Here is a 21,538-nt window from a genome sequence, read left to right on the forward strand (position 1 = left end):
TCCCTTATATCCTTCAGATTCAGTTCAAAAATGGACTCTCTCAATCCTTTGACTCTGAGTAGCCACAGTCCATTCTCCTTACTATAGCACTTACCAGAGTATTAAACATATGTATTACTGACCTTTATAATATATGCACATATATATAGTATATTATAGTTCTATATCTATGTCTGTATGTATCTCACTTTCCTTTTCTGACGTAACTGTTCTTCACAAGCAGATCAGAATGCCCTATTTTCCTATAGATCCTCTTGACAGCACTCCAATTATATACAAAAGTTGTATGTTTTGTTAATCTGCCTTAATTACTTATACATTCCTAACTGGAACAATGTCAAATATTCTTACGTATTTCATATATATACAAATATGCACATGTGTTATACATACATACACATACACATTTCAGACCCTTGTAGAAGTTGCCTCCTAGGCCAGTACATGGGTGATTAGAGAGGTTTCAGGGCCAGTTCAAACAGGAGGGCCCTGTTATTGAATTAATCGACAAGAGGTGCCACAAGACAGGCCTAGAGCCAAGAGGTGCAAGATAGGAAGGCAGCCTACTCATGCATCAAGCAAGAGAGGCTACATGGGATGGCTGAAAAGAGTCAAAGATCAACAATAAGACAGGCATGGATATGTAAGATAAAGCATGGTTAACATGGAAAAGTAAAGAACAGAATTGAAGAAATATTAAAATTGGATAAGAACACAATTCAATAGATAGTAAATTCTCTCAGGGGAACGGTTATGCACATAGTCTTGGCATCTTCTCCTGGGGTAGAGGTAACTGTTTAAAGGGACCATTTGTGTCTCACTGTATTTGCGATTCCTGTATGACAGTCACTTTCACACGTCTACAAATTACTTCTGCTTAATAAACACAATACATCTTGCTTTTCCCTTATTAGTGTTCACTTACTAGTTCCCTTCATGGATAACTCTTCTTCCATTCCTTCTTTAAATAATGGTATTCCCTAGGGTTTTGGGGTTTTTTTTTTTCACTCCACACACCCTCCCTGACTAACTTCACATGCCCTATATCTTTATACTATTTATTGTAAGGGAAAGCAGAGTTTCTTAACTTTATGCTTAACACCTTCCTAGTTCCTTCTCCGTTTCAGTCTTGCTAAATTAAGTGATCAAATTTTAATACATTATTTAGGCCAAATATATGGAGGGGGCAGTGGCAAAAATGAAGTGCTTTTTCCCTGTGAATATCGGTCGTTGTTTCTAGGCTTAATATATGTGCTGGGAAGAAGGCAGCAGCAAGATTCTGCAACTTGGATTCTAGCTTGTAAGGCAATGATACAGAACCTGCCTTAGGCCTAGTGTAAAGAAAGGTCCCTCACCTTTGCTACAGCCCTGAGCACAGGGATCGGGTACTTAAGCGGTATTTTGTTTGCCATGCATTACTATCTCTACCATAATCTCCTGACTAGTCTTGCCCTCTGCCAATTCAGTCTCCACACTGCAGCCAGAATAATCTCTGTGGTTTTTTTGTTTGTTTGTTTGTTTTTTGAGATGGAGTCTCACTGTGTCACCCAGGCTGGAGTGCAGTGGCGCGACCTCGGCTCACTGCAACCTCCCCCTCCCAGGTTCAAGTGATTCTCCTGCCTCAGCCTCCTAAGTAGCTGGGATTACAGGTGTGCGCCACCACACCTGGCTAATTTTTGTATTTTTAGTAGAGACAGGGTTTCACCATGTTGGTCAGGCTGGTCTCGAACTCCTGATCTCATGTTCCGCCCACCTCAGCCTCCCCAAAGTGCTGGGATTACAGGTGTGAGCCATCATGCCCGGCCAATCTTTCTAAGATCAATATTTTACTATGTGGCAAACTTCCTTAAGGTCCTCCAATAGATTTTCAATGATTCACATCTGAAGTCTCTTAAGTCTTGAAGACTCTTAGGCATCCTTAACATGGTGAATAGAGTACTATCTGATCTGACCTTTATCCACCTGTCCTCACCCCCTCTTCCCTGGCTTCTTGCCAGGTATGCTGAACTACATGCAGCTTCAGGAGCACTCCATGACTTGACTTGTTTATCTTTACATACGCTGGCAGCATCCTTTCCATTCACAAGTACTCATTAAGTGCCTACTATGGGCCAGGTAATGTTCTGGGGAATGCAGATAATGTATTCAATAAGACAGGGTTCCAGCCTTTAAGGAGCTTATACTTTGGAGTGTGCGCATGTACTGGGGAAGGAGGGGGATGAAGGGACAAATAACAAGTACATAATAAAAGTCATGTGGATATCTGAAGAAAGTGCTCAAGAGCTCCCTGGGCAAAGGAACCAACACACACAAAAGTGAGGCTGACTTAGCAACAGCAGAGAGACTGGCCAGAGTAGAGCGAGAAGAGGGAAAATGGTGAAATGATAAAATAAGCCTGGAACGGGGCCGGGCGTGGTGCCTCACAGCTGCAATCCCAGCACTTTGGGAGGCCGAGGTGGGTGCATCACCTGAGATCAGGAATTCAAGGCCAGCCTGGCCAACACGGTGAAACCTGTTCTCTACTAAAAATACAAAAATCAGCCGGGTGTGGTGGCACACGCCCATAATCCCAGGTACTCAGGAGGCTGAGGCAGAGAAATGCTTGAACCCGCGAGGCAGAGGCTGCAGTGAGCCCAGATCACATGACTGCACACCAGCCTGGGCGACAGAGTGAGACTCCATCTCAAAAAAAAAAAAAAAAAGTAAACAAAAAATAAAAAACAAAAGAGTGGAGCAGGAGGTGGGGGACAAATCCTCTAAGGCCCAGGTCATCCTAAGGACTGGAATTTAAGCCTATGGGAAGCCACTGGGGAATTATGTGTTCATTTGAGTTGGCTGCTGCGTGGACCGACTACGCTGGGGCACCAGTGGAAGCAGGGAGGGGAGAGGCTACTGAAGAAGCTACTGCAGCTCTTCAGGTGAGAAAGGGCTGGAGGTACAGATGACTACGCCGGCTGTACAGTGAAGGAAGAGCTAGTGGGACCAAGGACTCCCAGGAAGCTGAGAGGGAAACAGGAAAGTTAGGGATCATGCCTAGGTTTCTAGCCAGAATTCTGAGAGCTGCCACCAACCACCGAGAAGGGAAAGACAAGGAAAGGGGCAAGGCTAGAAGGGGAAGACCAGGAAAGGGGCAAGGCTAGAAGGGGAAGACCAGGAAAGGGGCAAGGCTGAGGGGCATTCTGTTTCTGGTATGTTTGTGATGGCTGAGATGCCTTAATAAAGTTGCAGGAAGATATTGAAATGCTAGATTATATTTATTATTCTGGAGATCTGGGGGAGGTCAGAGCTACAGACAGGCATTTGGGGGTCAGCAGCATGTGGGTTTGATTTAAAGCTGAAGAACTGAATCACTTAGACACTGAAATATTAAGAGGTTAAGAAGAATAACATCAGGAGAGTACAGTGTTCCAGAAGCCAAGGGAAGAAGTACTTCAGGGAGGAGTGAATAACTGTGGCAAATAATTTGAGGACTAAAAACTTAATCCTGATTGTGGCAAGACGGAGGTTGTTTGGGATTTAATAACAGAGCTATCAGTGGAATTATAAGGAAGAAAGCCCAGCTGGAGTGCATGGAGGAAACAATGGGAGGTGAGAAAATAGAAGCATCAAGAGCAGAAACCCTTTTCAACAGTTTCTAAAGGAGAGTAAGCAAATGGGACATGGGGAGCTTTTATTTTTTAATGGATATGATTACGACTCGAAAGTCCATTATCAATTCTGGAAAACTCATCCCAACTCTAAAGTGCCAATATTTTAGTCCTGAAATCATGTTTTTCACTGAAGCAGACATGAGTTTTGGATTGTGGATATCCTGACTCTTCCTTATGATCTGTTTAGAACTTTCTAGAGGCCTACAAATAGGTCTCCTGAGGTGCAGTTCAACCTTTGCTTCCTCCTAGAATCCAGCCCAGTCCTCAGCTACCTGTTAAACAAGGTGAAGACCTAGGTCAGAAGTTGAGAAGCCAGAATGATCTTGCTGATGGCCACTGCCCTGACCACTTCCGGTTATCAGGTCTAGACTTTTCCACCTGGACTCTCACTACACCCGGAGAGTGCTTCTTCAACCCTCTCTCCCTGGACGATTTCATTTACTCCCACACCTCTTATGTGTACGACTATCCTGAAAAATACTTTACAGAGGTCTTTCCAACTGCCGGCTAGAATTCCCACTTGTGTATCTTTCTTTTTAAATTCAGCCTGTCCAAATCTGAACCCAGAGCATTCCTTTTCAAACCTTTTTTATATGTTTTCCAGTTCAAAATGACACCATCATCTCTTCAGTTACTTCACCGTAAATTCTTAGTTTTATCTTAGAATTTTCTCTTCCCTAGGCAGTCATCAAAATCTTCATTTTTTTGTTTTTTGAGAGACAGGGTCTTGCTCTGTTGCCCAGGCTGAAATGCAGTGGTGCCATCATAGCTCACTGCAGCCTCAAACTCCAGGGCTCAAGCGATTCTCCCACCTCAGCCTCCTGAGCAGCAGGAACTACAGGTGCACACTGCCCAGCTTGGCTAATATTTTTATCTTGCGTAGAGACAGGGTTTCATTGTGTTGCCCAGGCTGCACATTCTCTTAAATCTCATCACTAAAATGTCTCTAACAAGCCGTCGTGAATATGTCTAAATTCAGGATCTCCTCACTGTAGAGTGACTTGCTCCTGATCTTAAGTTATTCCTTTGACCTGTTTCTTGCCTTTCCAGTATTATTTCCCACTGGATTTACCCCTCTTAATACACAGAATTGCTCATGTTATTTCAAAAAGCATTGGTCACGCCTTACTTTATTAATTTATCAAATATTTTAAAAGTACCCACTATGTATTAGGCTCTATCCTAGGCATCGGTGATCCACAGTTCCCTACGGATCCAGTAATTAAAAGGAACAGTTGATTTCTTCAGGGAGTTTATAGTCAGACATTAGAAATGAAGACATCAATAGGTAATCACAATACAATGTGACAATTTCTACAATAGAAACATAAGCTAGAAATGGACGTGAACACGAGCTTAGAATCATATCCAACTGTCCTTAGATAGTGAGGGTGCAGGTAGAAAAGGGGTGCAGCAGGACGTTGCTGGAGTGTTTTGTAAGAACTGACATATAAGATAGGATGTGAAAGGAATCGCCATAGGCTAGATGAAGGGGTAGCACAAGGGCTGAAGGCAGCACCCAAGTCTTTGAATGCAAGTCAGTTTTCCAGACTTATTTGCTGAAGTATCCACCCCCACCTTATCCTATAGCTAGTCAGAGTAAAAGCTCCACCTATAAAAATGTCACTTGCATTTGCAGTCTCACAAGGTTTTCTAGAGTCAGAGAACTCAAGAAGCAATCTGCTGGGAACTGCACATAAACCATGATGGGGGTAGTACTGCCTATTTGTAAACATCCTCCATCATCTTTGTGCTGGTGGAAAAGAGAAAAGCTGTTTTAGAAATGTTGTTGTGGTAACTCTTATTTTTAAAGCTTTTAACATAGAAATTTTCAGCATATGTAAAAGTAGTGTGAATTGTACAGTGAATCTCCAGCCAGTTTCAATAACCAGCAACACTATTCTATTGACAACCTTGTTATGGGCTGAACTGCATCATTCAAAAGAGAGACGTAGAAGTCCTAACTTCCAGGACCTCAGAACGTGACCTTACTTTAAAATATGGTCTTTGCACGTTCAATCAAATTAAGATGAAGTCATTGGGGTGAGTCCTAATCCAACGTGACTGCTGTCCCCGTAAACTGGGGAAATTTGGACACAGGCATCCAGAAGGAAAGATGATGTGAAGACACCGGGTGAACACAGTGTGAAGACGGAGGTACAGATAGGACTGATGCAGCTGCAGGCCACGGAGATCTCCAAGTTGGCCATCGCTACAAGCTAGCAAAAGGCAAGGAAGAATTCTACACAGAGTCTCAGAGGGAGCGGGGCCCTGCGAATATCTTGATTTTGACCTTCAGAACTGTGAGACAGTAAATCTCTACTGTTTTAAGCCACGAAGCTTGTGGTCCTTCAGTATGGAGCCCTAGCAAACTAACACAAACCCTTTCATCTCGTCCACTAGGTTATGCTAGAGCACATCCCAGACAGCAAAATCATTTCATCTGCAAAAACATCAAAACCACTCTTAGCACATCTATCAAAATTAACACTACTGCTTGCAGTTACTTTTGCCCCTAGAATACCTACCACTAATAAGTCAAACTGCTGCAATGTAAAGGCAATTCAAATAATTCTTTTTGTGGCTAAGCCACCAACCTGGAACACAATTAGGGTTGTTTCATTCTGCTTTCAATATGTAGGGGGTACTTTCTCATTTTTGTTTAATTTTGTCTTATAATTTTATAAACCATTTTTATAGTTCTGAAGTCAAAATTTTGAGACCTCAAAAAGTCATAGATTCTACCCTGTTCCATGCTTTTTCTTCCTTCACCTTAGAGATAATCATTTTTATTGATCTCCTTTTTTTTCTTTTGCTTTTATCTTTCTAAAAAAAATAATTGCACTGCTTAATGACTGGGATACGTTCTGAGATACGCGTTGTTGGCGATGTTGTGCAGTCATCAGAGTGTGTTACACAAATCTAGATGGTATAGGCTACTACACACCTAGGCTATACCCCTATAGGGCATGTTACCTAGCTGAATACTGTAGGCTACTGTAACACAATTGTAAGTATTTGTGCATCTCAACATGTTAAAACATAGAAAAGGGACAGGAAAAAAGCAGTGTTATCATCTAAGGGAGCATCATCATATATGTAGGCTATCACTGACTGAAACATTATGCGCTCCATGACAGTGTAAGTAAACACACACACACTTTTCTTGGTATTCCCACCCACCTTTCTTAGATAACAGTACTAACTGTGCTGTTCTGCACTTACTCTCACACTCTGGAGATCACTGCATAGTGGAAGTTACAGAGGTCCTCCTCATTCCACTTTACAGCTGTGTGGACGTACCACAGTTATCATCCTTGGAGTGCCTTAGCTTTAGTTCTAGGCCCCCAGTTCTTCTCACTCTGCATCTTTCCACAGGCAACTTCAATCGTAGACTCATCCTCTAAGCAAGATGTCTCCCATACTCAACTCCCCCTTACAGACAACCTACTCAAAATAGCAGCTCAGATGCCTCAAAGTCAACACACCTAAAACCACACCCACGATTCTTCCCTCCGACCTGGTCAACCCCTTGTCTCTGTAAATGGTACCACCTCTGAATCAAAACCTTAAGAGTTATCCTTAATAATTCTCCCTCCCTCAGCCCCCTCATCTAATCAATTACCAAGACCTGTTTATTCTGCCATCTAAATCTGCCTCACATTCGTCTATTTTTCCCCATCTATTGCTACCATTCCATCATGAGCCTTGCCTCCAATGTCACCACCTGCCTCTCCTGATTTTCCTTACAGTACGCTTTTACCTGTCTTCCCTATGGGTTCATTTCTCTCTGCCTGGCTTCCTGAAATGCTGGAGTTCCTCAAGATTCAGTCTTAGGCTCTTTCTTACTCCTACTGTAATGTGAACACTCTCCCTAGGCCAACTCACCCTCTCCCATTATTTCAATCACCCTATATTGATCAGGTTCTCCCAAATTTACATTTCAAGCTCAGTCTACACTTTGAGGTACTGTACTCCGAAATCAACACTACTTGTCATCGCCACTGGGATAACTAGGTCAACCAAAAACAACTCAATTCATCTAAAACCAAATTTACATCATCTCCAAATCTGATCTCCTTCTAGTGTTCCTATCTCACTGAATGACATCACCAACCGTCACAGAACAAACCAGAAACCAAGCAAGCATCCCTGACAACCCCATCTCCCTTTTGTTTGCTTTTATTTTCTTTGTTACCCCATCTCCTCTATCTTCCATGTCTAACAGTCCTGCTGGCTGTATCTCCTGGACATCTCTGGGACTGGTTCACTTCTTTCTGTCTCCAACACCACTAACCTAGTCCAAGTCACTCGTGCATTCATTATATAACTGGACGCCTACCCTGGCCAGGGACTGTTTTAGGTTCTTGGAAAACAGGAGTGAATGAAACAGGCAACCCCTCCCACAGCAGCTTACAGTGCAGAGGCAGAGACAGATCATGAAGAAACAAGTCTATTACACAGCGCTAAGCACGAGGAGGGAAAATAAAGCACGCTGAGGAGATGGCGTGGGGGCTGCAGGGCTGCGTGTCAGATGATCTGTGCCTGTGTGAGCCGAAGCCAGTGCAGCACAAGGAAGTGAGTGAGCCACATGGACGCGTGACCGCCACGAAGAACAGTCCCAGACAGAAAAAAGCAGGGCAGAGGCCCTGAGTGGGGGCCTGCTTGGCCCCCGTGACAAACCGCAGGGCGGCCAAGGGTGATCAGAGGCCTTGAATGAAGGGCAGAGTGGAAGGAGCTGAGGGTGAAGAGGTAGCCAGGGCCAGACCACGTAGTGTATTTCTCCCAAAGGAGAGTTAAAAAGATAAACAAGTGTGGTTCCCATATCAAAAAATCTCAACTTTCTTCAGGGAGGAGAAAGCTCTCCCCAGCACAGGGGCTGTGGGGACCGAGGCTGCCTGCCCTGCACCTCCTTGCTGGGCCCATGGCATAAGGGGCCATCACTGAGCCCTCTGGACCTGACAAGCCCTGCACTGTGGCCGTCAGGTTCTCCACATGGGCTGGCGGCTGCAGAAAGCAGCCTAGGCCTGCCCTGGGCTACTTACGGCTCCTCAGAACCTGTGCCTGGCTCTCAAGCACCAACCAAACCCTGTGACAGGGCCCGTGGCTCTCTCTCGGGTGCTCCACCTTCTCCTCGCTGGCTTTGCTTCTCTGGACCTTCATGAACACCTTTCTTTAGGCCTGAGCAATTCTTCAGTCCTTTGATCCCAGGCCCTTCCACAGGGAAGCCTTTGCTGACGCCACCTGCCTGCTCTGCACTCTCACAGCACCGAGTGTCTTTCCCACGTGGTCCTCACTGGAATGTGTCCTTCTGTGCCTTGTGTGCAATGAGTGTGTTCACCTTGTCCCCCACTAGATCGTGCACTCCAGAAGCAGGAGACCCGCGTCCCTTTCTGCCCAATGCTATACAAAGCTGTGGGCGAGGGTTCAACCTCGATCCCCCAGAGCCAGAGCCCCCCCAGTTCAACCATTCTCAGTCCCCCACTGCCACGATGGCCCCTCCCCATTTCTCTCCTCTGATTACTTCTCGGGCTCTGTCAGATTCCTCCTGCTTAAGCACCTCGCAAATGCTGTTTCCTGAAATTCGGGCCTCCACTCGGCCCCCTCACCTGGCCAGCTCCAAGCTTCTAATGCCCGTCATGCTGATGGGCTCCCTGACCTCCCTTGAGTCTCGGCCCTGTCACTTACACACCTGCCCACCAGGGTTCCCCACCTGACTACTTCACTCACATCTCAAGTGAAATCCATCCCACACCCAACTGCTCCTGTACCCTGATCACGTGGGCGCCGCCTCCTCCCTCACGAACTCACGGCAAGTGCCTTCATCCAGGCCCTTCCACCTCCTGCCTCCCTCCATGACTGCAATCACTCTGCAAGGCTTCCCGCCTTTTTTTTTTTTTCAAGACAGAGTATCACTCGTCGCCAAGGCTGGAGTGAAGTGGCGCAATCTCGGCTCACTGCAACCTCCGCCTCCCGAGTTCAAGTGTTTCTCCTGTCTCGGCCTCCGGAGTAGCTGGGATTACAGGCCTGCCCCACCACGCTTGGCTAATTTTTGTATTTTTAGTAGAGGCAGGGTTTTGCCATGTTGCCCAGGCTGGTCTCAAACTCCTGACCTCAGGTGATCCGCCCGCCTCGGCCTCTGAAAGTGCTAGGATGACAGGCGTGAGCCACCGTGCCCAGCGTTCTGCCTCACTTTCAAACACGATGCTTCCAAAGTGACCATTCTTGTGAATTCAAATCACATAAGAATGTCACAAATATATTCTCTTTGTGAAACATTAAAATACTACATCTAAGTAATGCCCCCTTCCATGGACCCATTCTCAATCCCATTCCAAGTGTAACTAATGTCACCAGCTAAGGTGTGTCCTCCTAACCTTTCTCTCTGCTTACGTGCACATTACACATACACATAGTTTTCATTAGACATAAATGGTGGTGTCCTAACAATGCTCTGTAACTTTTTGGGAGCTCTGTCCACGTCCCTGGACTCTTGTTTTCAGGGTGGTGATGCTCACCAGAGTAAGGACACGCCACAGGTCCCTTAGCTGTTCTTACACGGATGGAGATTCAGCTGTTTCTGATTCACACCAACTTTTCTAAGATACCAAGGACCATATGATTCCTGCCCAAATCCTTCCATTATTTCCAGTGCTCCATGGGACAGTTTCCACCTCTTACAACTGTGCCCAAGCACTTACTACGCGACCCTTCCCTAGCTTTCTAGGCTATTTCCTTCCTCACCTCCTCCTTTCCCAAATACACCCTGAGCTTCAGCCAGAGTGATTATTTGAAATTCCTTAAATAGACTATGTTTGCTGAATGAATACATGAAAATACAGCCCTATTCTAAAACAACAGGAAAGAGTAAGAAAGAGATTCTGAGAGATTCATGGGGAAGTGAATCCTGCCTAAGAGCCTGGGCTTCCGCTTCCCCATCACTTCTTGAGGCCTGAGAATTCTCAAGGGAGTTTCCCAACCAACGTTCCTACCTCCTCTCATTAACCAGACCATTGTCTGCGGCCATTCCCGAGCACCTCGGGCCACCCACTTACCTAGAGAGGAGACGCCAGAACCGTCTTTCTCCACCTCCCAGGGATCTTCTCCTTGCTGCAACAGGGAGATCACTTTTGGTTTGGTAAATGGGAGCCCTGCACATAAACAAAAAACCACAACCAAACAAATCAGACTTGGTTTTGTATTGATACAGTTATCCCAAATTTAAACACAGAACTCACAGGATGGTACAAAGAGCTTCTGTGTAGGGCTTCAGTTGTGCCCCTGGGAGGTAAGGGGGTAAGGCGGTAGGGTGAGGAAAAGACAAGTGACTTGTAGGACATGACTCTGGGACAATTAATTATAGGTTAGGAAAATATGATCAACATGCAGTATTGGTAATAGGATACCACTAGCTTTCTATAGAAGAGGAAATGTTAAGATATACAGACTGATTAGAATTTCTAAGTAGGTTATCTATGAGAAGGATTATGTACCAGGTAGCTTGTCTAAAACGAGAAAACACTATCTGACTCCGCTTTTTTTTTCTGAGGAGGAGTCTCGCTCTATTGCCAGGCTGGAGTGCAGTGGCGCAATCTTGGCTCACTGCAACCTCCGCCTCCCGGGTTCTAGTGATTTTCCTGCCTCAGTCTCCCAAGTAGCGGGGACTACAGGAACATGCCACCACGCCTAAGTTTTGTATTTTCAGTAGAGACAGGGTTTCACCATGTTGGCCAGGATGGTCTTGATCTTCTGGCCTTGTGATCTGCCCGCCTCGGCCTCCCAAAGTGCTGGGATTACAGGTGTGAGCCACCGCGCCCGGCCTATGTGACTCCCTTTTAAGGACGGCAGTGATCGGCAAACTATGGGTCGTGGGCCAAATTCAGACCACTGCCTGTTTATGTACGGCCCCGTGCAAAGCATGGTGGGAAAAAAAGAGAAATATGTTACGGAGACCATCACGCAGCCCACAAAGCCTAAAATCTTTACTACGTGGCTTTTTTTTTTTTGAGACAGAGTCTCGCTTTGTCGCCCAGGCTGGAGTGCAGTGGCGGGAACTTGGCTCACTGCAAGCTCCTCGCCATTCTCCTGCCTCAGCCTCCAAAGTAGCGGGGACTACAGGCGCCCGGCATCACACCCAGCTAATTTTTTTTGTGTTTTTTAGTAGAGACAGGCTTTCACCACGTTAGCCAGGATGGTCTCTATCTCTTGACCTCATGATCTGCCCGCCTTGGCCTCCCAAAGTGCTGGGATTACAGGTGTGAGCCACCATGCCCAGCCTACATGGCTTTTTATAGTAAAAGTTTGCTAATCCCTGGAAAAGACAAGTGGGAAAGGCAGGTGGTAGGCCTAGAGGCTGAATGAAGGCCCCTGTTGGGAGACAAGCAAACTACAGAATCGTTGGGAAATGATGCCTGAATCATGGACAAACTTGGAGTGTGCGATTACATAGAGAGAGAGGAATGATTATCAATACCACCTCTTCCATTCCCAGACACAGGGCAATTTCATGCCTATAAGGGGGAATATGTTTTTAATGTTTATTTATAAAGATCTGATTTGTACAATCCTCACACACTCAGCTCAAATTTTTCAGTGACCAACCGCTTTTATTCAGGGAAGGAGGTGCTGAGATATCCCAATTTTTGAATTCTGTTTCCAGAGGGGAAATTTCCTTACCCAGTGAGACCAGGTTCCTATAGTTCTCCAGCATCACATCCCGGTACAAGTTTCTCTGAGAAGGAGCCAGCTTTCTCCACTCATCTCGGGTAAACAGCACAGCCACATCCTCAAACGTCAGTGACACCTGTAAGGACAAGTCGTTCCAGCTCACCCAGGACCACCCTCACAGAGTGGAGGGGGCGGCAGTGGGAAAGACACGCTACCCGTGAAACACTTCTCATACTATTTAAGCTTCTGAAGGTTCCAGATCATTCGTTTAATGAATAATTGGCCAGTAACAAATATATACTGAGCAGCACACAGTGAGATTCAGGCCTTGTGCAGCCACTGTAAGAGATGGGTAGAGGGATTACAGCCATTAGTGGGAGTGTTAATTAGAAAACTCTTTCTGATGGCGATTTGATAATACATATTAGAACCCTTAAAGTATACTCTTTAAAGTACCGATTACTCTATTTGTACGATAATGAACAGTGCACAAAAGTACACACAAACATATTCATGGTGTTTTTAAGAGCAAAAAACCAGGAACAATCTAAATACTTGATGGAGGTTAGGTTAAGCAACTGAAGGTACTCTCTATGTGCTTACTCAAGCTTAAGGATAGTAATGACGAAAAGTAAAATAGCTATAATTTATTGAAGGCTTTCTATGGGCCAAGTATTGCTCTTAGAGCTTTATGTTAATTTGCAGTGTATAATCTTTATTTAACATTCACAACAATCCTATCAAGACGATACCATTATTGTTACCACTTTACACAAGAGAAAACAAAGTCACAGACAAGATAAGATATTTGTCCAGGTCACACAGTCACTGACCAGCTGTGTGACTGGTACACATTTTTTTTTTCTTTGAGACGGAGTTTGGCTCTTGTTGCCTAGGCTGGAGTGCAATGGCATGATCTCGGCTTACTGTAAGCTCCACCTTCTGGGTTCCAATGATTCTGTCGCCTCGGCCTCCTGAGTAGGTGGGATTACAGGTGCTAGACACCATGCCTGGCTAATTTTTGTATTTTTAGTAGAGACAGGGTTCCACCATGCTGGTCTCAAACTCCTAACCTCAGGTGATCTGCCTGCCTCGACCTCCCAAAGTGCTGGGATTACAGGTGTGAGCCACTGTGGCCGGCTGACTTCTACAAATTTTGTATCCTCTCTGTGACTTTGTTTTTTCTTGTGTAATTCAAATCCAGCAGATGTCTCACTGAGCCTGCATTCTTAACTACTCTGTAAAACTGCCTTTTAATGCCTGCCCCTTAGGGTTCAGAAATAAATGTGATAATCTACACAATGAAGATGGATAGCGATGATGGCTGCACAGCAATGTGAAAGTACCTAAAATACCACTGAATTATACACTTAAAAAGTTAAAACGGTAAATTTTATGTTATATATATTTTGCCACAATAAAAAAAGGTTAAAATGGTAACATACATGGTAACATGCATACACACACACACACACACACATAAATGTGTACGGAAAATGATTTATTCGGGCTGGGTGCAGTGGTGCACGTCTGTAATCCCAGCACTTTGGGAGGCTGAGGCGGGTGGATCACCTGAGGTCAGGAGTTTGAGACCAGCCTGGCCAACGTGGTGAAACCCCATCTCTAATAAAAGCACAAAAAAAAACTTAGCCGGGCGTGATGGCAGGCGCCTGTAATCCCAGCTACTCGGGAGGCTGAGGCAGGAGAATTGCTTCAACCCGGGAGGCAGAGGTTGCAGCGAGCCGAGATCCCGCCACTGCCTGGGCGACAAAGCGAGACTCAAAAAAAAAAAAAAAAAAAAGAGAACCACTAGACACGGACGGGGAGGGTGGGTGGTCCTCCCTACAGAATCCACCACTCCTGAGGGCGGACCAGCTCCTCCAAGAGAAAAGGACTTGGGCTCCATCCTGGCTGAAGATGGTCCCGGGTGAAGAACTCCAGTTAGTGGGGAAAATCCATCCACCGGGATCTGGGAGGGCAATGAGCTCACCTGGGGCCTCGCTTCCCGCTGCCCAGCAGCCATGTCCTCTTTCTGGCTCTCCCGGGAGGACGGCGCAGTCTCCAGAAGGCAGATCTGAGAAGAAAAAGGGAGCCGGGAAGAACCCCTTCTGCTTTCCAGCCCTGGAATCCGCAGCTCTAAAACCCCGACTCCCGCTGAGAAGGACCCCGCGCGCCCTCACAGGGATTCGGGAGGAGCCAGGAGCCCGCGGACCAGAGCAGCGCTGGGCCGCCCGGCCAGGCCCAGGCCTCACAGGCTTGGGGCTTACGGAGGGGACGCTGGACCCGCAGTGCCAGCGGCGACCCGCTGAGCCCACCAGGGCCGGGGCTCGCCCCACGCCGCTGAGTTCCTCGGCGCCAGCTGGCACTGCCAGCACCCACTGCACCGCTCAGGAAACTGAGGCAGCGCCGGGGCACCTGCCCCGTTCACGCCCCTGCGAGGCGGGCCGGGACTCCCACCACGACGGCCCCGGGACGACTTCCCTCCGCCTCAAGCCTTTCCCAGCCGGTTCCTCTCTCTCCCGCCAACAAATCATCTCCCGACTCCACGGAAAACGGCTTTTTTTTTTTTTTTTGAGGCGGAGTCTCGCTCTGTTGGCCAGACTGGAGTGCAGTAGCGCAGTGGCGTGATCTCGGCTCACTGCAAGCTCTGCCTCCCGGGTTCAAGCCATTCTCCCGCCTCAGCCTCCCGAGTAGCTAGGACTACAGGCGCCCGGCTAATTTTTGTATTTTTAGTAGAGACGAGGTTTCACCGTGTTGCCCAGGCTGGTCTCGAACTCCTGATCTCAGGTGATCTGCCCGCCTTGGCATCCCAAAAATCTAGGATTACAGGCGTGAGCCACCACGCCCAACCCCATGTATCCCATTTCTAACACGATGCTTTTTTTTTTTTTTTTTTTTTGAGACGGAGTCTCGCTCTGTCGCTCAGGCTGAAGTGCAGTGGTGCCATCTCGGCTCACTGAAAGCTCCGCCTCCTGGGTTCACGCCATTCTCCTGCCTCGGCCTCACAAGTAGCTGGGACTACAGGCGCCCGCCACCACGCCCAGCTAATTTTTTTTGTGTTTTTAGTAGAGACGGGGTTTCACCGTGTTAATCAGGATGGTCTCGATCTCCTGACCTCGTGATCCACCCGCCTCGGCCTCCCAAAGTGCTGGCATTACAGGCGTGAGCCATCGCACCCGGCCAAACACCAGCTTTGAAGAGGAAAGCGCTGGGTGTCCCGAGGCGGCAGGGGTGGCCGTCCTGGGGACAGACTCGGAAACCGGGTCCCGGTGCCCCGAGTCCGCGAGGCCCACATGGAGTGGGCAGGGCGGGCCCGGGAGGAAACGCCAGGCCCGGCGTCCACGGCGAGCCGGACGCGGGTGCACCAGCAACGGCGAGGGAGCGCCCCGCGGTGGGGCGAGAGTCCAGATCCCGGCGCGGGGGCCGGTGACAGACGCGGGGGTGCCCGCCAGCGCCCACAAAGGCTTTCGGAGCCTCGCAGCCGCAGGCAGTCCCCGTGCCGGGCGCCGCCTCCTACCGGCTTGGCCTGCCTCCGACGCTCACCTCCCTAAGCTCGAGCGTCCCGGGCCGCGCCTCCCCAGCCGCGAGGCTCCGGAACCGCCGGCCGGGATGCAGCCTCGCGACCCGGCTCCGCCCCGACGGCGTCTGGGCGACCTCAGGCCCGGCGCCGCTCACCCCGCGGCGCGCCGGGGACCAGGAGGGGCGGGGCAGCCGCTGAGGCCGCTGGGAAATGGAGTCCACGGGAGGACATCTGCATTCGGGGAAGTGTAGTTCCATGCGTTTGAGGCGGGGTCCCGGCTGAGCTGTTACGCGCCCACATGCCACAAGAGGGCCCCCGTGAGCTGGAGGGCCCCAGGTTCCTGGTTATAGAGAAGATAAGGGGAGGTTCGCTGAGGGCAGTAACTTGCAACTCTGTGTCTGTGTGAATTTCGGGAGGGAGGGCGTGGGCGGCAGGAAAACGGCCCAGAACAGACCTAGTGCCCCTCAGTTATTCACCAGAGGGGCACTGAGCACCTGCTGTGTGCCAAGCACGGTTGCAAGTGGTTTCAAATGTATCAATCAATGAAAGAAACCTCACTGCCCTGGAGAACATTTTTTGGGGGGGTAGGGAGCAGACAATAAGCCATACACATAATTATATAACATTTTCGGGGATAAATGTGAGGAGAAACAGGGTATGTGGAGGGGTTTCGTCGCTGAGGTGAGAATGGACGAGGACTCCCAGGAAGTGCCTGAAGCAAAGGGGAGGGAGGTGCCAGCTACTGTGAAGCCAACGGATGTATGTATGTATATGTGTGTGTGTATATATATATATTTTAAACTAAATCTTCTCAGTTACAAAAAGAACACCGGCTCCATTTAGAAAGTTTGGCGCTTCCCCACGAATATGCCTTGAACATTTGAATTTGTCAATAAATATTCTCCCTCAGTGGCATTTTTGATAGCTTCACTGCATTCCATTGCATTTTTTTTTTAAGAAAACGTTTAATTGGCTGGGAGCGGTGGCTCATGTCTGTAATCCCAGCACTTTGGGACGCCGAGGCGGGTTGATCACGAGGTCAGTTCAAGACCAGCCTGGCCGAGATGGTGAAACCCCCGTCTCTACTAAAAATACAAAAATTAGCTGGGCGTGGTAGCGGGCGCCTGTAGTCCCAGCAACTCAGGAGGCTGAGGCAGAGAATTGCTTGAACCGGGAGGCGGAGGTTACAGTAAGCCAAGATTGCGCCACTGCACTCCAGCCTGGGCGACAGAGCGAGACTCCATCTCAAAAAAAAAAAAGTAGTTGCCTCTGAGGAGGGTACTGGGAGCTGGAATAATACTTGCACTTGCTATTTAACACGTTGATATAGTTTTCAACATTTTGCGTTACCATATGCATGTATGACATGAATGCTTTTAAGAGAGAAAACAATTTCCAGGCTTGCAAAATTGGCTGTATCATTAGCAATACTTCCAGCACCAACATACAGAAACCTTTGCTAACAGTGGCTTGCATCATGACATTTATTATTTGTTTAAAAGGCGATCTAGAGGTAGGCAGAAGGAACTGACCGCAGTTGGTTTGGCGGCTTGATGACATCAGCGAGGGCTCAGTGTCTTTCCGTCTGTCTGCTCTGCCACCCAAAGTTCTGGCTATGGTCTCCACTCAAGAGCCCAGCATAGCTGCTGCTCCAGGAACCAGTTTTCTCAGAGCCATATCCAATATCAGGAAGGAAATTACAGAAACAAAGAGGACTAACTTCCACATGATGATCACCTTTTATTTCCTTTTCCAGAAGCCACCATTCCTTTTCCTCCTCCAACCCATTCAGCTCCTTTCCATCCTTCTCTTGCATTTCATTGGCCAGAATTAGGTCACTTCCTCACCTCTGAACCAATCACAGGGAATTTAGTTCACCTGAACTGAAGCAGCTCCATCATGTCTCATCATCTGGAGCTGAGCGCATTGCTCCCTGAACAAAGTTGGTGTTCTTGACAAAGAGGAGGGCACTGACTGTTAGGCAGGCAGTAACAGGGTGTACCAGGCAGACTGGCTGACCGATGAACTAACCAGCTACCATCCCTTATGAGGAGACAACTGCCAGCCTGTCCGTCAGAATCACAAAGCCTGGAATCTCTCACGACGAAAGGCTATACGATCCTGAGGCCTTGGTCCTACGTTAATTTAGTGTGGATTAATCTTTTGAGATAAGACCGTTAGTCATGTGTTGGCATCTGCAAATTAACACTGGCTTCTGGGGAGAAACGCTTGAGGAAGAAAAAATCACATCACTGCATTTTTCAAAGGTTCAACATGAAAAATTTATCAAGTGTAAAAACCCAGTCTGTTTGATACTGTTAAAATGATTAATATTATAAATAGCTGCTAGAAACAAGGCACATCTGACAACCTGAAGGACTGGAAGGAGAGGCAAACATTTTCCTTTCTGAATTAGGAAAAGCTAGTTTCATTATTTGCATTTTCCCTCATATCATTTTATGTCTCTGGCACATTTCCTAAATCAAAGACTTTCCTGGGGATTCTATTTATCAGACAGGTATTGGCTTGCTTTTCAGCAGCCCTATCATCGTTGATTTACTAATATACCCTATAGACTTTCTGCACAGTTTATACAGCTAAGGCCCATCGTGCCTCGTCATTCCCACCTATTTTAAGTGAAAGGCTTAATGCATAGATGGGATCTGACATATGAGTGCTGCTCACTAGTTCGCTGTCAGAGCAGGTCTGAATAATTAGCACCGGCAGCTCTTCTGTGCAGATATTAATATCTTATATCATAAATGTCAAGCATAGCACAAAGATGCAACCGGAAAACCTCCGAAGGCAAGGGAGCCCATAAATCATGAAGGTTTCACTCTATTTTTCTTCCATTTTACTATCAGAAAATAAACCCGGGTGGTGAGATTTAAAATCCTGCCCACCTCCTATTTATTACTTAGCACGGGGCCTTTCCTGAAGCTGGACCCTGGAGGAAGGGCTGAGGGGGAGGAGACATCTCAGCTGGGGAGGGATAATGATGGGGTGAGGGGTAAGTGGAAAACAAAACCTCACAACAGCACTCCCAGACAGTTCTGTGCCCTTTACCCATGTCACCATGTTGCATGCATTTGGGACTTAGAGGCCGATACAGGCTATTGGAGGGGCTGCTTATAACCCCGTGCCCTACTCAGTGAAGAAAATAATCTCTTTTATGGTTGCAAGTGTGAGAATGAATGTTGTAATGTAATGTTCATAAATTTTAATGAACTTGCTGAGGACGCCAGGCCCTAAATAAACACCCCATTCAAACTAGGCCCTAGCTCTGCAGCCAGCAAGGCCACATGCAACCTCACCCCCAACAACAGGTATCACTCGTTTTTTTTTTTTTTGAGACTCTGTCACCAGGGCTGGAGTGCAGTGGCGCGATCTCGGCTCATTGGAACCTCTGCCTCCTGGGTTCAAGCGATTCTCCTGCCTCAGCCTCCCGAGTAGCTGAGACTACAGGCACCCGCCATTACGCCCAGCTAATTTTTCGTATTTTTAGTAGAGACAGGGTTTCACCGTGTTGGCCGGGCTGCTCTTGAACTCCTGACCTCGTGATTCATCCACCTCGGCCTCCCAAAGTGCTGGGATTACAGGCATGAGCCACCGCGCCCGGCCATCTAACTGCAATTTAATTTAGTTTAGTGATGAGGAAGTCCGTACTTCTGAAAAAAAAAAAGCAAAAATCTATTCTATCCTAAGAACTTTGGCACTTTGGCTATTAGAAGGTTCCCACTATATTTAGCTGAGGTCAGTTTCTCTGAAACTCCTTTTGATTCATCCTACTTGCCCTTCCCATGGGGGAAATTCTACCTTTTTTTTGTTTTTTTGAGACAGGATCTCACTCTGTCTCCCAGGCTGGAGTGCAGTGGTGCAATTAGGGCTCACTGCAGCCTCAACCTCCTAGGTTCAATCAATCCTCCCAACTCAGGCTCCTAAGGAACTGAGACTACAAGTGGGTGCCACCACACCTGGCTAATTTTTTTAAATTTTGGGTTTGAGGGTACATGTGAAGGTTTGTTACATAGATAAACATGTGCCACAGGGGTCTGTTGTACATATTATTACATCACCTAGTTATTAAGCTCAGTACCCAATAGTTATCTTTTCTGCTCCTCTCCCTCCTCCCACCCTTCTCCCTCCGATAGGCCTCAGTGTCTGTCGTTTCCTTCTTTGTGTGCATAAGTTCTTATAATGTAGCTCCCACTTATAAGTGAGAACATGCAGTATTTGATTTTCTTTTCCTGCGTTAGTTTGCTAAGGATGGTAGCCTCCAGCTCCATCCATGTTCCCACAAAAGACATGATCTCATTCTTTTTTATGGCTGCATAATATTCCATGGTATATATGTATCACATTTTCTTTGTTCAGTCTGTCATTGCCAGGCCTTTAGGTTGATTCCATGTCTTTGCTATGGTGAAAATGCTGCAGTGAACATTTGCATGCATGCGTCTTTATGCTAAAATGTGTTATATTCCTCTGGGTATACGCCTGGGGGATTTGCTGGGTCAAATGGTAGTTCTGCTTTTAGCTCTCTGAGGAATTGCCATACTGCTTTCCACAATGGTTGAACTAATGTACACTCCCACTAACAGTGTATAAGGGTTCCCTTTTCTCCACAACCTTGCCAGTGCCAGCATCTGTTGTTTTTGTTTTGTTTTTTAACTTTTTATTAATAGCCATTCTGACTAGTGTGAGATGGTATCTCATTATAGTTTTGATTTGCATTACTCTAATGATCAGTGATATTGAGCTTTTTTTAATATGCTTTTTGGCCACATGCATGTCATCTTTTGAGAAGTGTCTCTTCATGTCCTTTGCCCAGTTTTTAATAAGGCTGTTTTCCTCTTGTACATTTAAGTTCCTTATATGATATTAGACCTTTGTCAGATGCATAGTTTGCAAATTTTCTCCCATTCTGTAGGTTGTCTGTGCACTCTGATAATAGTTTCTTTTGCTGTGCAGAAGCTCTTTAGTTCAAGCAGGTCCCATTTGGCAATTTTTGCTCTTGTCATGATTGCCTTTAGTGTTTTTGTCTTGAAATCTTTGCCTGTTTCTAGGTCCAGGATGGTATTGCCTAGGTTGTCTTCCGGGTTTTTATAGTTTTGGGTTCTACATTTAAGTCTAATCCTTCTTGAGTTGATTTTTGCATGTGCTGTAAGGAAGGGGTTCAGTTTCAATCTTTTGCATATGGAAAGCCAGTTATCCCTGCACCATTTATAAAACATGGAATCGTTTCCCATTGCTTGTTTTTGTCGGCTTTGTCAAAAATCAGATGGTTGTAGATGTGTGGCCTTATTTCTGGGCTCTCTATTCTGTTCCATTGGTCTATGTGCCTGTTTTTGTACCAGTACCGTGCTGTTTTGGTTACTGTAGCCTTGTAGTATAGTTTGAAGTTAGGTAATGTGGTGTCTCCAGCTTTGTTCTTTTGGCTTAGGATTGTCTTGGCTATCCGGGCTCTTTTTTGGTTCCATATAAATTTTAAAATAATTTTTTTTCTAGTTCTGTGATGAATATTTTGGTAGTTTGATAGGAATAGCATTTAATCTGTAAATTGCTTTGGGCAGTATGGCCATTTTATTGACACTGATTCTTCCTATCCGTGAGCATGGGATGTTTTTTTCGTTTGCTTGTGCCTTCTCTGAGTTTTTTGAGGAGTGTTTTGTAATTCTCATTGTAGAGATCTTTGATCTCCCTG

General features: G+C 46.7%; 1 protein-coding gene across 7 annotated transcripts in view; it reads right to left on the reverse strand.

Annotated features, from left to right (window-relative positions):
- ZNF354A (zinc finger protein 354A) overlaps positions 1-21,538 on the reverse strand; it is a 63,416-nt gene that overhangs the window by 2,780 nt on the left and 39,098 nt on the right. For 4 of the 7 annotated variants that reach the window (XM_057302382.2, XM_057302383.2, XM_057302384.2 and 1 more), the window contains exons 3-5: positions 14,308-14,391; positions 12,327-12,453; positions 10,706-10,801 (exon numbers count right to left, since the gene is read on the reverse strand). In XM_057302382.2, coding sequence (XP_057158365.1) covers positions 10,706-10,801; positions 12,327-12,453; positions 14,308-14,391 — 307 coding nt within the window. The other 3 variants (XM_034961145.4, XM_034961149.3, XM_008970639.6) reach the window with 3 other exon arrangements.

This window comes from Pan paniscus, chromosome 4 (genome assembly GCF_029289425.2).
Source record: "Pan paniscus chromosome 4, NHGRI_mPanPan1-v2.0_pri, whole genome shotgun sequence".
Taxonomy (NCBI): Eukaryota; Metazoa; Chordata; class Mammalia; order Primates; family Hominidae; genus Pan; species Pan paniscus.